The 19,713-nt window shown below is 35.5% G+C and overlaps 1 protein-coding gene across 2 annotated transcripts in view; it reads left to right on the top strand.

The window, feature by feature from the left end:
* Positions 1-19,713, top strand: part of LOC127845503 (SOSS complex subunit B1-like) — a 70,196-nt gene that overhangs the window by 26,042 nt on the left and 24,441 nt on the right. The window contains exon 1 of one of the 2 annotated variants that reach the window (XM_052376483.1): positions 5,270-5,295. The exons of the other annotated variant lie outside the window; for it this stretch is intronic. Coding sequence (XP_052232443.1) covers positions 5,294-5,295 — 2 coding nt within the window. The 5' untranslated portion in view covers positions 5,270-5,293. Of the gene's footprint in view, positions 1-5,269; positions 5,296-19,713 lie in introns of those variants that run through there. 2 annotated transcript variants of the gene reach the window in all.

The following is a 19,713-nucleotide window of genomic DNA, read 5'->3' on the forward strand; positions in this document are numbered from 1 at the left end:
TGCGAGCTGTTTTACAAACTGGACCAAACCAATTATTATAATGTACAGAAGACCTACTGAAACGAACATTTTGTTTAAAATAACATTTTGTGGCAAACAAATGATCTGCTATACTTCTCACTGTATCCGTAAACCAATTAAGCATAGTATTTACGGATTCTCTATTCAAACAATCTGTATTTTGTATAATTTCATGAAAGATTCTAAATTATCATAAATACCAGAGCGAAAATGCTCCCGTAAATTGACATCCCACTTAAACTTAATCTCTTCATGGTCAAGTATAGTAGTAGTAACATACATGTAATTACAACACAGTGTAAAGCGCAATGGTTTATGGTCGCCCCATTCATTAAAACCATCAATATAAAAATTGCTCAACTGTGACATATCGTGATTATATGTCAGTAAATAGTCAATTACAGAACAATCGTTATGTGAAAAAAACGTATGGTGGTGTGTATTAGCTAGCCGCCCATTCACAATACGCAAACCGGTCGCTTTACACAAATCTAATAATTTAACACCGTGACTGTTAAGTATATGGTCGAATGAGGCCCGTCTAGTACTACAGTCGGGGCTATAATCAACGTCGTCAACAGTACAGTTAAACTTGTCATGGATGATACAATCACATTTTTGCCCAATTGTACTATTAAAATAACCAGTACCGATCAAAATTTATCGTAAACGCTTAAATCAATTTCCAATATATTGAACAGATCAACATTAAATGTATTATAAACGGGCGAGTCATCGCCCCATATATAAGCACCACACAAATAAACATCTTTTTCTATGTTAAAAAATACATGATCTAATTTCACCCAAATAATAGAGTCAAAATGATTTTTTACAATCTCTATACCATCTTTTAAATATTCTCTATAATAAAGTATAACACCACCACTTCTACGCCTAGAATTTTCATCTTGAAAGTTTCTGTAAACGTTATGTGACATGTTACCATTAAGCTCAATGTTATTGTTAACATTACACCATGATTCATATAGAAAACATGTATCATTTTTGGCAAAAATATCAACAAAAATTGTACATGATTTTTAGTCGCTGTTTAAAGTCCATGTTTATTCAAATAGAAAGTTCATCTCCGACGTAATCCTAGTCCCTGACGGGCTTGCCGTCAACGTACAGCGTGTCGTATGATATCCATGCACGCCTTCCTTCTCGCTTGTTAGCCTACACTTTAGGGAAAAGTCTGGCTCTCCGCGCTTGAACTTCCGGGGGAAACTGTTCGCTTACATAATTTTTTCCCCTTCAGCTCCGACCACTGCTGTCTTACCGTTTCCCTGTCCTTAAAGAAGGCAAAACGAGCTACCACGCTACGCGCTCTCCCTGCGATCGGCTGCGACGGCATCTGGTGCACCCTCTCGAGGCGAAGCGCATCGACTGTCCACCTGGCGATCTTCATCTTCTCATGCAAAACGTCACGGAGCTGCGTTCAGTTACTGCCGGGGTCTCGCTTCCGGTGGAGTTGTCTTCCGGAATGCCAGAGAAGATGAGGTTGTTGCGCATCGACTACGCCTTCAAATAGTTAACGTCATCACTGAGCTGCTGGCGTTGACGCTCCAGATCGCACATGCGGCAGCTGACCTCACCGACTCCAATATCCGCCGCTTCCACCTTGTCTTTCAGGCGTGTCACTTTTTCGTCCGTCCTTTTTGCCCGATCATCTAGTGAGACCCAAACCTTCTTTAACTCACGCTCAAAGTCCGTCACTTTCATTTCAAGTACTTCGATGGCACCTAACTTCCGTTACATGACCTCGAGTCTGTCCGATTTACCTGTTATATTGTCTTTAAGGACACTCATTAAATCCTGGTTGGTGGGTTCCGGCCCTTCTTCGTCCATCTTAGATACTTCTTGCTGTCCGCCCGTACCGTTTAGAAAAACAAACAGCTGCTGTCAAACGTTCGGTTTGCATTGGTTGAATTTGCGCAAACACTTTTATTTACAAGACTCAAAAACTGTTACACAACAATAAAGTTAAATTTTCAATTGATTCATTTTATGTCATTATATATGCATGATATCTCCCTTTTACATGGCTTTTAACGTGTGCGGTGCTTGACAAATGCAGAGGTGATTGCAAAGGCCTCCGAATTTACGCACTTGTGTACAATGATTTATAAAATCGAAAACTTAAAAATGCTAAAAACGCAATAGACATTCGTCGCCTTAACACATACAGTCATCCGATTATCGTCATAATTACAGACAACGCGCTATGCGCTGCCTTTTCTTAAATTGTTTCTTTTCCGTTATCCGTTCTGAATCGAAATAAGCATCATTCATCTGTGTTGACTTACATTTTATCAAATAATTTTATCAAGATGTAAAGAAAACACCTTCAAAATGCATATGTGAAGTTTCAAGGAGTCACTATTATTCATTGAAGCAGAGACACCACTAGCCATGTTGCGTATGTTGAAAATAGTCAATACACACCCATGATGCCTGCTGTGATACAATACCTTGATCAGTTTAATGCAGCGGCGCCTGAAGTTGTTTCTGCTGCTGTATAGGAGAAAGTAGGCACTTGATTATGGTACTTACCTCTCAGTCGATTCATCAACTATTTAAATATATTACATCACAACACACTAGCACTTAATGTTTCAAAACAATGTAATAGTACAGTTTTGTCTGCATCGAAATTGATGCTCGATTTATATAGGTATGACAGAGACATAATGGGACATTAAAGTTATCTTATGGTTGCGTCGGTTATGTATAATTAAAGTTACTCAACCGTTATAATTTTGTTCAATTTAAACACATACATTCTGAATGTTACACGGATCTTGCACTGTTTAAGACCATTATATACATAACAATAATGCATACCACTTTTTGTATTTTATTAGTCATTCCATTTAATAATATACAATGTCGCCTGCACGGGCGCTGATGCAAACTTCAAGAGTGACAATGCAAAAACGGAAATTAGCTCAAATGCAAGACAAACTATGTAATGTTTACGGCGGGGGGGGGGGGGGAGGGGGGATAATGAGGGGAGGGGGGGGGGCAAGAAAAGTATCAGCTAGGTAATGATTTTTACGTTAATAAATTAGTATCATGTAGATAGCAGTTCATGCATTTTCCTCGTTCGAAGTGTTAAATTGTTTGAATGTTGCATGAAGCATCAGAGGATAAAATTATATAAATCTGAAATAATAACTACCGGTAATTACCAGCTTGGCAGTAAACCTAATCCAAATATCGATAATTTTCAATATATAACTAGTCTGTTGAAAAACACTTTCAAGATTGGGCAACTTTCATTCACTAATTTTCACATAAACATAGAAACACCACGATGTGTAAATGATACAACTAAGGACTTGATAACTAAACGCAACACAAGTGCGTGTGAAATATCTTAAAATGCTCGAATTATTTCATTGCAGCGAAGGTAAACATGTTGCGCCCAGATTAGGACATATCTAAATCATTTCCGGGTGCGTGTTTCTGTTTTGTTGTCTGCTTCTGCTTCTGTTGCAAGCGTCTCTAGGTAGTTCCGCGTGTCTGCTCGTATACTTCGCTTGTCGTTCCTATTTGCTCTTGTGGTGCTGTTGTTGACACTTGTTTTGTTTTCTCTTCTTTTATCAACTGTCTAACGCGTCTCTGCTGATATCCACTATTTTTGGGTGTACGACTTGGGACCCAGTACTTCTCGGCATGGTGAGGTCACTGCTTCTTTCACTTTCTACCACTTCTTTTTTATTGCCCCTTTCTTAAGAAGCTCATCTAGGCCCGAAACTTGTTGAGTGAATGAGAGTGACTTTTAACACTTGTTTCTTCCGGGTGTCTTTTAGCATAGCGGTGTTGTCACGCTCGCGATGGCAGAAGCCCCAGCCCAACTCTTCTTAAACTTCAATTTTAATAGGGCTACAAGGAAATGATAGTCTGAAGCCACCTCTGCTATTCGCTTTCCGTGTACATCCTGAAGCTAAACTACCTCACGATGCACAGGTGGTCGACCTGGTTCTTCGTCGGCAGGTCTGGTGACATTCAACGTGCCTTGTGTAAATTTCTGTGATGGAAAAAAGATCCTCTTATGACCAGGTTACTTTTGCCGCAAATGTCAGCAAATCTCTTACCGTTGTCATTCGTGTCATATAGCCCTTACTTCCCCATGAACTCCTCCAATCCTCTATTGTAAGTCGCCTATCAACCGTTTTAAATGAACACACACGCAATCATGCCTAATGAAGATAATAATTTGAACAATGCAATATGTATTATTCATAGAAATGAATAACCAGGATTGCGTCAGTTTGTATCTATGTAAGATATTGCAAGTAATTAACGGTGTTATATTGTGGAATGTTTGTTTACACTTATATGTGAGTTTCTTATGTATTTGGTAATCTTACAAAACAATAAAAATCAGTGAACAAGTTTATGTTTTTTGTGCTGAAATTTAAAGATTAGCATTATTTAAGTAGCTGTTGTGTTATGTGATTTATATTGTGGTGTTGATTTATTATAATTGTTGTTGATTCTATAATGGAAATAAAAAGAAAAAAAATGAATATTTATACATCCTAATTTTGTAACACGAACGTGAGTACCCAAGCACATGCAAATTTAATGAAATTGGTTATGCCGACAGTTTAATAAACACAGTCAAATTTATCAAGATTATAAATATATATACTAAAAAAGTAAAAAGTTCAATTGAACTAAATTCAATGCATCAAAAACCAATCTGTTCTGCTCCAAAATCTAGTTATTATTGTGAGTATTGCGTGAGTATTGCATACATAAAGCTGTTTCAAAAATTATGACTTGATTTTACATTTTATAACTATGAGGAATAAACCACTTAGTAAAAATATTTATTTCAGAATGTATTGTACGATATGCAATCTTCACTGAATGCAGATATCAATAGAAAAAATTGTTTCGGAAGCCTTATTTTAACAAAAAAATCTACACCAAAAACAGCCGCCCTCAAAATAAAAAAAAAATAAAAAAAATAATAATCAAATAATAAATAAAAAAGTACATCTTTTAATAAGCTTCCAATAAAAGCCATACAAAATACTCCAGACATGTATAGGACATGACCACAGTGGGCATATCTAATATTGTTGATTGTATTTTATTCAAGAAGAGAGAATGAACTCTCCGATAATACACACTACCAAGGAGGGATAGTCAATGATGTGGTGGAATGTAACCTTTTAAACACATCTCTGTTTTACAAGTAAATTATTTTTTCAATCCATGTGCATATGATAGAAAACAAATAAATAAGGCCGCTATGTAATTTTTATTTATATTTTCAATTAAAATCATAGTTATTTAACCGTTTAGTTATATAGTATACACTAACATAAAAAATTAGATGAACATCTATCATATTAGCAATGAAATAGTTGAGAGTATCACTGACTACATCTACTAGAATATTTATACTCCGGATAATAGAAAATTCGGATAAACAGACTAATGTACATATTAAATCTCATTTAAAAATCAGGTTTATATCTATCAATTACTTGCTTCCCTGATGAGCTCACCTGAGCACAAAGTGTTCGTTGGTTTGTGCATGCGTCTGTTACATTTTTTCTAAACCTTTTTCTCATAAGATTTTAACAAAACTTAACTGGAATAATAATTGAGTGTCTTTCTTTCAAAGTAGTTCAATGCCATGAGCTTTAAATAATATGATCATAGGTGCTACCTAATTTACGGGCAAAAGCTTAATTATTTGATAGCTGTTTACAAATAACAGTAATTTCATAAGTACATTTCAAATTATTCGCACAACACATCCTTGCAGGCTGCACATTTTGTTTTGGAAAACCTATTATTGGCCCTGGGCTATTCTGAAGCTAATATTGGAAACACACAGCTTTGAAAGTAAATGAAATGTGGCGATAAGTGTAAATGTCTTGTGTATACAATTGAGGTTTGTCCTGTTTCAGAATTACATATGCTGCCTTTCAACCATGTGTGTATGTTAATTGATAATATATCACATGCTGCCTTAATTTAACATATTCTTTACCGGCAAATATTTGTGGTTGGATACTTAAACGATTTTCATCTTATCGTGACACTATACTATTTCGGTGATGTCTGTTTTCTCAATGATGAACGCTTGGAATGATCATGACATGAATGAGACGCTTTCATATCAGTAGTCCGTTCTGAGCAATCTCTTGCACGACGGTCACATTACATTCACCTCTGTGTTGGGCTCAGAACGGACTATTGTTTTGAAAGCGTCTCATTCATGTCATGATCATTCCAAGCGTTCATCATTGAGGTTACAGTATACTAAACAATATCTTGCACGACGGTTACATTGCATTAACTGCATTAAAGAAAACCATCTCATACCATGATATCTTATATCAGTCTTAATTAATTATTATAAAATTGATATGTTTCTTTTATGTTAAGAAACCAACATACATAAATACGTCGAAGCAATGCCTAACGTCACTCAATAAAAAATATGTACAATTGTTTACATTTGTGAAGTGCGTTGAATGATTACATCTGTGTAAATGGGCAATAAAATAGTTCCAAAGAGTTGCATTAAAACTCACAAGTTTTTGCACGATTTATCGTACATTTAAAAGTCATTTTTTCTTAATTAAATGCATGCGATCTTAAATATCCACTCAAATATACATTGTATGCGTTTGTTCGGTTTTAGCTATTTGGTAGACAAAATGGCGTGCTGAGCCTTATGCAGAGTTGTATGTGAGAGCAAGGAACGACAACTCTGCGTGGAGATTGCGTTCTGAGCCCAACACAGAGGTGAATGTAATGTAACCGTCGTGCAAGAGATTGGGTGTATTATAGACCAGTCAGAGCTCCAGATAAGGATTTGGTCTAAAGGGTATTTCACCCCCTGATTTTATTGTTAAAGCGTATTTTACTCCTTTGTTTCAGCTATAAAGAGTATTTAGGAATATTAAGGGGTATTTTCCATAGAAAACTGACTAAGTAAATGGCGTGTTTAATATAGAAATATTATTATTTGTTATTTATATTATTAAATGCGAACAGAATGATTTTAAATGACGATATGAACAGACTTTCTTTAAAAATATTCCCGCAGAAGCCGCTGGTCGCTTAAAACGTCCCTTTTTTGATCCACAATCATGATGGGCGGCCATTTTTATTACAAGATTATTTTGATTGACTTACTTTTGATTCAACGGTTAACTTACACTAAGAAGTCAACTTGATTATTGGTTAAACCGGTTACGCACTTTAATTGATTTAAAATACGTACCAAGATTTGTATTGCGTTTTGGTACGCAGTGGGCCGATTTTTAATGCGTTTTTTTATTTTTTCAATGCGTATATACGCAGATACGCCTCTTATCTGGAGCTCTGAGACCAGTTCATTGTTATCGTTGAATTCCGGTTTTTCGTGCATGCGCAATACACTGGTAGGCAAAAGCACTGGTTACAGTTACGTTAAACATTGAGATAACGGAACGTGTTGAGTCAATAAATCGAAAACAAACTCTGAAAAAAACAACATAATAATTCCTCAATACTATTTCAAATATAGCATACTTAGTGCCAATATAGTTTCTTAATACATTTATTTGCATATTAAAAAAACGCGTCATAAGAATCAAAGTAAAAATGGTCTGAAGACTGAAACACCGACAGTGTGACAACACAAAGAGCTCTATGCATACGCCGTATTATTTTTTACAAAAGAGCTTCAATGAATAACAAAAATAATAATACATATAATTATAGAATTATAGTTACCAATGGTATGAGTACGCTAGTGAGATAAAAAAAAACAACTATGAGTGATAGAAAGTGTAACGGGTGCATTAAGAATAAACGTACTACAAAGCCCTATAAAAAGCGAAGTGCTTGGCGGTTTTTACATGAAATTTTAACATTGATGGGTTTTGTACAATGAATGACACTATTGAGAAATACTAACATTCAACTGAAAAACACAAATTCACATGATGCAAATTGAACTGTGTATTCATGTATAATGAAAACTCGTAACTAGTGAAAATGAGTGACAAATATCTATACATTTAACACACACATATATATATATATATATATATATATATATATTTCGTAAATGTTATTTACCCCCGCTGGTGTCAAAAGTAACGTTCGTGCATTGCCGTAACATTCACTCTTCATTCGGAATGACGTAGTTTTAATTAACCGATGTCCGATAAATACGTTAAATGTTTTAAGTAAATTTTAAAATTAGTTTTTTATGAGGAAAACGGGCTTGCATCCTTACAGTGTATATTTTCTTATAATCTTTATTTGACACATGACTTTTTACTAGATGGCTTTTAACTTTAACAATATGTAACATTTCTAATTTAAGAAACAGTATAGCACTTGTCGTTAAATTACTCAATTAAATGACTGCTTAAATCTACCAGAAAGAGAAGACATGGTACAATCAATTACGTTTAATGACCAGCCTGTCATCTGCCAACCGGTGTGGTTTATGACACTATGTTGTTCGTTAAGTCTGGACAATATCTGATCAAAACGAGATAATCGCGGTTCGTGCTGAAATAGCGGACAATTAAGCACCGGAATTCAAAGGCTTACACGATTTCAAGATTGATGCAAACAATAAAATAAAAACAATAAGATTTAAATGACTGTAATATTTATTTCAATTTTCAAAGTTTTAGTTTTCGGAGACAAATTCCATTATGATCATTTTTTATATGGTGTGTATATAGAATTTCTATTTATCGTTTTCAATCTTATCTGTTACACTACAGCAGAACAACTTGTTGGCATGTTTAAAAATAAAATCTATCAAACTTATATTACTATTTCAGAGGGGGTTATCACGTGAAAAACAAAATGGCGACGTCCATGCTGAGACAGATATTTTGCCGTTTTATACCCCTCATTACTGTTTTAAAGCCGCTCTTTTTCCAGCCATATCAGCAAGAAATACACCAGTGTTTATTTCGTAATAAAATTCGCTCTATATCTCGATTTTTCTCACTGCAAAATTCAAAGCGGGATAACCCAATTACAGCTCCACTAAGTAATTTCGCAGCGAGTGAATTCGAGATATAAAGCGAATTTAAATACCAAATAAAAGCTTGTTACGTAATTACACATTGTTCGTGGAGAACACACAGTAACAACCAAAGTTCATTTATGTTTTCATCAAGATTTATTTCTGTTGAATATTTTCTAACACAACGCTTGCTAATGATCATGAAATACAATTTTACAGCGCGGCGGCCAACATGGCCGCCACGTCAAAAAGACGCGACAAATCACAAAGTTCTTTTCAGATCTAACCGCAGACTGACTACTTCTGACTACACCTCTACATTTTGTCTACAGGTTAATTTGCATATATTTTCTTTATAACTTTGATTGGTCCTTAGCTAACGTGCATATTGCTGATCGGTTGACTTGCTGGAATATACTAGAAAAACCAATTTATTCATGTATTTACATGCTTGCCAAATACTCCAAAATCTAATTACTTTGTATTGGTAAAAGTATTACTGTTATGTTTGTCGGTGCAATATTTTGTGTAACCTATGCAAATAAGACTTTTCGGTGACCCGTTCATCTGTGCTATTTCAATAACTGTGTGAAGTAATACTAATATCATGTCTTTATGCTGACCCTTTCGTTAATTGAACTCATTATGTGATTAATGCAACTGTTTGTGTCTGATGTAAACATTTCATGAATAAGTACCTTGTTAAACATCCAGACTCTGGATTTTTCTATTTAACTATACTATCACTTTGTTGACTTATGTTTACTTGGTATCGAAGAACTTTCCAATATTTTGAACTAGTTTTTAAAATATCTCCTTATTAATTTCTATCATTTGTTATACTATATAAACATAACTAATTAATTTATTTATCTCGATGGGGTTATTACTTCACAAGCTTATCACTTTCTTACTGATATAGCTGGAAAGTGAGGGTCTTTTAAAACGTAAACGCAGGTAATTAAGGATATAAAACGGCGAAATATCCCTGTATAGGCATGGACGTCGCCATCTTGAAAATCACATGATTACCCCCTATGTATTGGGCCACAAGCATCGTTTATGTCTAAACATATCAGTGTGGTTTGTCTATACACTAAATGTCGAGTCGGGTAAAAATGTATTTTTATAGAATTACCAGAAATATAAACACAAACACACACACAAGCCCGAAAGTAAGTACTCCTGTGAATTTTGATTTGATGTTTCATTGTACATGTATAATAAATTTGCCGTTTTGACGAATTATAAAACGCTGCGTATTTTATTTCATTATACAATCCATACATGCAATTTCATTGCAACTCATCATTTCCAATTCCGACATATGGCTCATTAATTATTACACATGAACACACAAAATGTGATTTTGATTATAAAGAACGATAATGCTATTTTCTTAAAAGAAAATTCATACGGTATCAGTGAATAATATGAGGGCATTTGAAATAAACAAAATCATAAAAACAAAGTAAATTGAACTATAAAAATGTCACTCAAAACCCGGCGTCGGCCTTTCTGTCTGCACATCTGAAGGGTAAGAGTTCATGGCTGTTAAAAAACAGCCCAGCGACGATGCGACGAGGATGCATGCGAATATCACAAACAGCACGATGTCCAGAAAGTTTGCAACTTCTTTCCACGTGAATTCGACGTCACCAGTAGAAGTCTCATCAGACATTCTGCTTTCTGTGCGTGTTATTGTTGACTCGATCCTTCGCGGTTTGGAACAAGATTTACATTTCAAACATAGCATGAAGAAAACCAGAATGCGAGGAATTGTCACTTTATCATCAAAACTGGAAATGCGTAGAAGAGCCAACGTGAGGACAGTTGTCAAGGTGCTGCAAGTGGTTTGGATTATTAGAAAGACCGATATCAACGATATGGAGTTTGAATTCTGTGGTAACGATGAAGAAACAATGGTTAGAAAGACGGCGAACGCCAAGAAGACCGAAATGGAGTAACCTGCCTTCTCTCCGCAGTCAGTCGGCAACAGGAAAACACAGATGTTCAAAATTGCTAGAGTCAAGATAGGGAAGATAACAGACAACATAAAGTATAGTGGTTTTCGTCTAATTGTGATGGAAAAGGTTATTTGGCTTAAAGCGAGATGTTCCCCATCTGTGCAACTGGAGTTCTTTATATCCCAACCCGGATTGGGTTCGTAAAAATATAGGTCGGTTCCACTCGATGGACATTTCAGGAAAACCTACAAATAAAATAATGCATATGTAAACGCTGTTGTACCGTTGTTTTAGACGTAGCCAAATAGAAAACACATTTTAGTTTGCACTTCTAAAGATGTGTATGTACATTACCTCCGTTATCTTGTATGACCAAGCTTGAAACTTCAGGTAGCATGTCTGATAATCGAACGGGAAGTTTGTGATGTCCATTGAACACTTGGATTCAAACACCTTCAATTAGGAATACAGAAGGCAAAATTGGCACATTTTTTGGTTAAAGGGACCTTTTCACAGATTTTGGCAGATATTGAAGTTTGTCATTAATTAAATGCTTTATATTGATACATGTAAACAATGGATCTAAAAAGCTCCAGTAAAAACAAGAATAAAATAAAACAAAGAAAAAAGTAACTCTCTACTGGGCACGAACCACTGACCCCTGGAGTAAATGACTTACGCTTAGATCAATCGGCCATCCGTGCTCACACAATAGGTGATTATTTTATACTTTATATAAGCACTCCTCGTGGTGTCACAAAATATTACGACAACAACAGAACTCTCCAAATTATTTCATTCTTTCACTTTTCAACGCTTTATAAGTTTCATGTTTTTAAATCGTCAAAAGATGCATATAATGGATATTTTAGAGCATGGTAAATGTTCAGAATTGTTGTTTCCTCACAATTATCATAAATTCAACGAAAATTGGCGAATGTTAAAAACAATTTAGTTTTAATGTTGTCAATTTACCAAAAAGTGGAAAGGTCCCTTTAAACGTTTGCGAATCTCTCAATTGTGTTTATAATCTAACAAAATGTGCACACCTAAGACAAATATATATATATATATATGTATGTTGTTTGAAGGCAATTAAATTCAAATAATTATATGCGCAAACATTTATAAAATCACTTAAGTGTATGGATTCTGTGAATATCAATGACTTTATACGTACTTGAAAAGGAGACCAATATACTTCCCCGCTGTAGTAGTTCCTCACGTTGAGTGACGACACACCGAGTTCCTTGTGCTCCAGATTAGAATTTCTCAAGGCAATGTCAGGCTTCCATACCTCATTCTGCTCAAAAAGTGATGCATAATCAGTATCCATATGAATATTGTGTTTCAATTCTTGTTATTGAAATTATTTATAAATAAATTTGACTACTAAAAGCGAAAGCGACAGGTTTGGGCCAGGACATGATCTGGGAATAGAAGCAGGCCAATCACTAACTTTAAATTCGAGTGCTTTATCAATTAACCTACCGATATATTCGTATAATGAAAAACATAACGCTTTGTTTCACTTTTAAGGGTATAGTTTAATTAGCTTGGGACTATCCGCCGATTTCCAAAAGTCAAGCCTTTTTATATTGCCATGTTTTGTTTGTCCGAAGCAAACGGTATACATTTGAACTTCAAACTTCATACGTATGTAAATAAATACAAATGAGGCAGAATACAAAGCCCAGTGAATATATATAACGTATTACGCAGTTTTTTAATTGGTCGATTACCCTTTTTCTGAATATTTTCTTTAACTTTAGATTGCAAATACTCTTGGGGAATTGATAAATGAGTGTTCATTACACCGGCATTGCAACTGTATATTTATGATAATCGTGCAAAGACAGTGGCAGGTCTAGTAAAGACCGCCTATCAAGTTGACACAAGTATAGCTCGCCAATACTAACCAGGCATTGACAATTATGTATGAATAATTAATATAATTTGATTTCCGCAATGTAAGCGATTATAATCAATAGGAGCGTACCTCACTAAGTGTGGTAGTATGTTTTTTTTTAACTCGTGCTCGAACAAAACCGAATACAAACATAGAAAACAATCCACGCTTTCATTTATTCAAATGTAGTTAATGAGTGTCAGGTCAATGTTTGGTGAGCTACAAGTTCAGTTAAAAGCGGTAGACTGCGCTAGTGAATGACCGGTTAGCGCAGTTGTTGGTACATGCACTCCTCAACTAGGCGTACTGGGGTCAATTCCAGTCCCCGGAAGATGTGAGTTTGGTTGGTAGTCTCCATACCGTAGAGGAGGACTGTCGTCTGGTTACTCCGGCTTCCCCAACAACACATGACAACACCAAAAATAAAAACCTTCCAGTAACGACTCAATAGTTGGAAATTGCAGCTTTAATTAGAAATTCTCTCCAATATTCATGAGTATAGTAAATACATTATATAGGATAGCTGGGATCACTCCGGGTCTACACATAATGCAGCAGCAGGCGCGGAAGGACCTCATAAAACTTCGAAATACACAAACAGAAAGCGCTCGTTCGTGGTTGCTATTTTATAATTTTAATATTATGTATTTAGAAAGATGTGTGGAATAAATATAATGTTTACCTGTGGCCAATATGCGACAAAAATATCATGATCGGTCTCATTCCATCTTAGAAACGCGTCTTCCCAACTGAAAATCAGGAATGCCGCTGTTTTCATCGTTTCTTTGGCTTCATTCAGCTCATTTATGGCCAGAAGAAATAGTTGTACTGTAACCTCTGTGAAAAAAACAACAAATCAAATAACAATAATTTTGTCGTAAATGCGACACCTCTTGTGGCGATTGTACTTCGCAAACACCCAATCATGTTAAGGAAACTACATGTATATGAAAACTTACATTTGTGAGCATAAATGTTCCAGAAATAATATCAACATCATTGTACAGTTTTATTATTGGTATATGTTTTTTAACGACACGCTAAAATCTTCGTGTTTTAACAATTATTATTAATAAAAATCGAATCAAACAAAACTAATGTCGTTCTTCCGTTTTTTGGGTTTTTTTTTGGAATTTATACGGCGTGGTCACGTGTTAACCCATTTATGCCTAGCGTCTAGAAAAAAAACGGCCTTGGCAAACAGCGTAGACCCAGATGAGACGCCGCATGATGCGGCGTCTCCTAAGGGTCTGCGCTGTTTGCTTTAAGGAATTTCTGTAAAAAATAGTCTAAATATAGAAATAAATATACTAGACGTCCCTAATTTTGGAAATAAATCGATCCAATGAAGAAGGATGGGAGAGTCCACTAGGCTTAAATGGGTTAAACGAAAGGTTTAGAAGACGAGTGCTTTTTGATGCTTAAATTGTGGCTGGGAGGTAAGGCAATTATTATTTTAACGAGAACGAGTGGAAGGACGTACTGGTAGAGTTATGGGGAGATAGGCTTGAAGAGAAATCAATGTAATTGACCTTCTACTGGTCGAAAACTGTAGTAGGTGATCTTATTGACAGAGCACTTGTGAAATGAAACTTGAATCGGGATTAGAAGGGAGCAATATGTCTTAGCTATTTCGCAGGCACCGGTCAACCAATCACTGACAATAGCAGCACCGGTCAACCAATCACTGACAATAGCTGCTCATAGCTTGAAGTAGATTGCAATCATAAACGAATCACATGGCAAACTGGTGTGTATTGTAGTTCCCTCGATGTTTTATTGCCAAATGCCAACTTTCTGCAAAGTTTAAGGCAGCCAGGTACAAGATGTGGCTATACTCTTTAATTTAACATTGTTCTAATGTTCGCGTCTTGTTAAACAGGCTATTTATGCATAGTTGCCATTTTTTGACATGTGTTACAATATTTCAAAATAATTGTGCAATAAGTTGTAACGAATAGAATTCTTACCGGTTGTCTTCGACTGGTCATCAGCGGGTCGCACCCTGTGGTTGTACTTATTCTCGGCGAACAGCTTTGTGTACAGAGCCTTTACATCTTCTCCGGTGTAACTGGTCGCGTAACGCGCATGCGCAATAAAAATCATCGTTGCGAAAATGGTTTGAGACATCTTCTGAAATACTGAAATAACGGTAGGCGCACACTTAAAAACACGGACCACACTATAAGACGATATCTACATATGGTAACAAATTTATTCCTTCATTGAAATATATAATCGATTGTATTAATTATGAACTGAACAAAAAAAACACACATGCATTAACATATTCAAACCCTTTCCTAGCATGGAGGTATACACTGATTACATGCATGAAGGTACTTCTCGTTTTGGCGTGTCTGTTTGTTGGCGACATTCAAACCCGCCAAGACGCCATAATGAATAAATTTATAAATTCTCGTTAACAACAAGAACAATTTATTTAATATTTAACATGTAACATCAGCTAGTAGTGTTCGATTAAGTTTCAAATCATGCCTCCGGGTGATAATCGCCCTGTATGTGGGTGTGGGGTGAAATGTTTAAAATCGCATTTGCTTAATGTTAACATTTTTTTTCCTCAAAATCCATCAGATTGTGGTATTTTTAAAAGATTGTTCAAATCCCGCGCCTGGGTGTTGAAACTTTACACGCCTCGTTATACAGTTAAACTAATTACAGTCATATTTAATCTATTGCGTAATTAAACATTGTATGTTAATGGTTGCGTGCAACATTATTCCATTATTCTATCTACTAGAGCTGTGCAAAATAAAACTGTACATATGTCTTCAGGTTCTTTATAAACAGTCACTCACAAATAATCATAAAATGTGTGTAATTATAATCTGACTGACAGACAGACGAACGGACGGACAGTCGGACGGACGAAAAGACGGACGGACGGACAGACGGACAGACAGACGGACGGACGGACGGACGAACGGACGGAAGGACGGACGGACGAACGGACGGAAGGACGGACGGACGGACAGACGGACGGACGGACGGACGGACGGACGGACGGACGGACAGACAGACAGACAGACAGACAGACAGACAGACAGACAGACAGACAGACAGACAGACAGACAGACAGACAGACAGACAGACAGACAGACAGACAGACAGACAGACAGACAGACAGACAGACAGACAGACAGACAGACAGACAGACAGACAGACAGACAGACAGACAGACAGACAGACAGACAGACAGACAGACAATACAATGTCAAGGTATTATAATTATAAACATTTGCATGCCGTTAATTAAACATTCGATGCACTCTGTTGATTGGATGCGCTCTGTAGCAAGACTTCAAGTGTCCTTTGTCACGCTGGTCATCCTTATACTTCGATATACGGATGACAATTCTGTTAAGACACTTGTAGGACATAAGTTCCTCGGTTTTTTAATAGTATTTATACCCTAAACATTAGAGTCTAGACACGGGACGGGTGTTAATAAATGCTATATCCGTTTATATTGTGAACACGGAAGAATGGTAGATATTTGCCCCCCCCCCCCCCCAAACAGTTATTCCATCGGAAAACAGCACGAACTGGATGATCAGTCCACATTACATGCAAATTTATATACATAACAAGATATATTACAAGAACGTTTTTGCTATTCCAGCATGTAGATGAATTATTGCGCTTCAATTACTGAATTTTTTTTATATTTATTATTCAAACTTAAATGAACGAATATAGAGCATGTTTTATAAAGTGGTATGCATGATATTGTAGACACTTTGATTCCCGATACAGGACACTTCGGATAACGGAGACCGAGATGATCGGTTAAAGAAGTGTCCATGAAAATGTGGCATCTGACTATTTAAACATTTGAATTTGAATATAGTATTACACAGCCATTGCCATTTATTCTGAAATAATTAATATTTCACTCCATCATCGCAAAATGTTTAATTAAAATATTGTCATCAAATACATCATAAACCGTGCAGATTTATTTTCGAACATTTCTAGTTATTCAATACGCTAAAATTTATTTTTTGATACTAAGATAATAAATGTGTTATTATTCAGATATTATAAAAAAACACTTTCTATTGTGAAACGAGCTGCTATGTCCGCACGTGACTACTGTAACAATTCCTGGGAAGCGTCTAGTATTCCGCACGGTTCAACTGGCAATTATGGTATTGTCTCCTGGTTTATTGGGAGCGATCTTAAGGAAGACCCGCCTATTAATGCGGATATAACCTGTGGAGTTCTTATTGGTTGGGTATCTACAAAAATGGTATGATATCGAGCCTTCATATTGACTGACATATGTCGCGTATCAAGGGCCTGGACTAAGGTTGGTAATTGAATGCAAAATAAACTAAGTGTAGACGGAAATTTTCACCTGAAATCGATACAATAATGCCTTACCCTTACACAAAGTTGGTCTGATTCTAACTTAATATTAGGAAATGTCAATTTCGTACATAGTTACTTTTTGTATGAATAAAGTACCAGCGTTAGTAAATAAGTTATTTTAAGGTACATGTAATTCTTTTTATTTGTTGGTTCATTGTGGACAATCTAGACTGACCGCTTTAGCCAAGTGACCGCCATACTCGGGTGACCACTTAAGCATATTGGACTGTATTCAAACAAATCATTCACGTGTAATTGAGTCGTTATACTATTCTTTATTCAGAACATTGTGTTGATATTAAAGCCATTATAACAATTGGTAGCCTGCTCGTGAGCCTAATTTAAATTTAAGAATGGCTTGGTGAATACGGCCCTTACCGTCGCAATACAACGCAAAGTCGCATTGTTCACATGCAATAATCTTTCTTAAAAATAGTGAACTGAAATCTGTCAAACATGTTGCGGTATACGCTTAGTTTTATCCGTAATCAATGATTATATTGTAAAAGACGCGTCCACGTAAATAACTGGTCAAACATAATCACATAATTAGTTATGGCGTGTCAGACGTTGCAAAATTCAATATTTCCATATTTATGTGCTATAGTTGATAAATATATGTTCAATATTGCGAACATACACATTGTATATTAACATATAATCTATAAAAAATATGTGTATAAAAAACGATATTATACTAAGTTAAAAATATGTGTTAAAATCGTATGTATTTTCTATAATTCTATTTATTTTAGGTAAAATTAGGTCATATATGTATTAACTAATTGTATCATCGAGCCAATATATAAGTAGATTGTGATGTCAATGTGCTATTCAGTCAGAAATGGCGTTTTTTTCATATTAACTAGGGATTTCATGCCATGATTGTGACTTTAAGAAGAGAAATCGCGAAACATGTTTGCATTATTACAAAGAAATTTATATCGCGATCTCGCACTTAAATCTCGTGCCGCTTGTCGAAAATGCAATGAATAAATTATTCAGCGGACCATCCAACCAACCAACCATCTGACCAACCAACCAATCAACTTACTAACCAGTCAACCACACAAAAATCTAACCAACCAACCAGCCAGCCAACCAGTCAGACAAACGATCAACGGACAAAACAATCAACGAGTCAAATCAAGCAACCAATAAAAGTTTCGACAAACCAACCGACCACAACTGACCAACCAACAACATACCAATAGACTAATCAATCAATCAATCAATCACTCACTCAACCAATCAATCAATCAATAAATCGAAAAATAAATCAAAATCAAACTTTATATCAAATTATATATTATGGACAACGTTCGTGAATCTTTAAAAAATCTTTAAGGAGTTTTCAACGCCGTATATTGAACCGATGTCGGCCAACCTCATGGAAAAAGAACTCCCAAATATTCAAATATTCTGATCACCACTTAGGATTTTAGTAATATGGTTTGCTTAAGAAGATTTTTACAGAAAATTACAACTATGTACCCTCATTTTCGTGTATGTGTCTAACTATACTAGTAACATTTTTTTTATAATGAATGTACCACAAACGCAATCTTCAAATGCTTTTAGATTTACAAGATTTATATTATGATAAAATGTGTTATAAACGTATATGTAAAAGCTCTTCGCCGCTAGCCACTTAATGATCCGCTTGGATCATTTCTTTAACACGAATGATACATATGGGAAACATAGAAAAAAAACTTGATTGGTAATTCATAAGCATTAAGCTACCTTTTAAGAGATGACCTGTAAAGATTACACTTATTTCTAATTCCTATGACAACGGATTGTGTGGTGCCTTTTATTCAATATTTTCATTTCCTTTATCCGTTCTGAATCGAAATAAGTATCATTCGTCTGTATTGACATACATTTTATACGTCAATTTTAGACAGATTCCGATGTAAAAGAAATACCTTCAAAATGCATTTGTGAAGTTACAAAGAGTGTATATGAGAAAGCAAGCAGTTAATTAAGGTACTTACCTCTCTGTCGATTCATCAACTATTTAATTGTTTTCATCCGAATGCACTAGCACTTAATGTTTCAAAACAATGCTATAGTACAGTTTTGTCTGCATCAAGATTGATGTTCGATTTATTTATGTATGACAGAGACATAATGGGACATGAAGTTATCTTATGGTTGCGTCGGTTATGTATAATTGAAGTTACTCAACCGTTATAATGTTGTTCAATGTGAACACATACATTCTGAATGTTAAACAGATATTGAACTGTTTCAGACCATTTTATACCTAACAATTATGCATATCAGTTTTTGTTTTGTATAAGTCATTCGATTAAATAATATACCGTGTTCCCAAATTCTTTCAGCTGTCGTTGCATTAGCCTACACGGGCGCTGATGCAAACTTCAAGAGTGATA

This window comes from Dreissena polymorpha, chromosome 9 (assembly GCF_020536995.1).
Source record: "Dreissena polymorpha isolate Duluth1 chromosome 9, UMN_Dpol_1.0, whole genome shotgun sequence".
NCBI classification, from domain to species: domain Eukaryota; kingdom Metazoa; phylum Mollusca; class Bivalvia; order Myida; family Dreissenidae; genus Dreissena; species Dreissena polymorpha.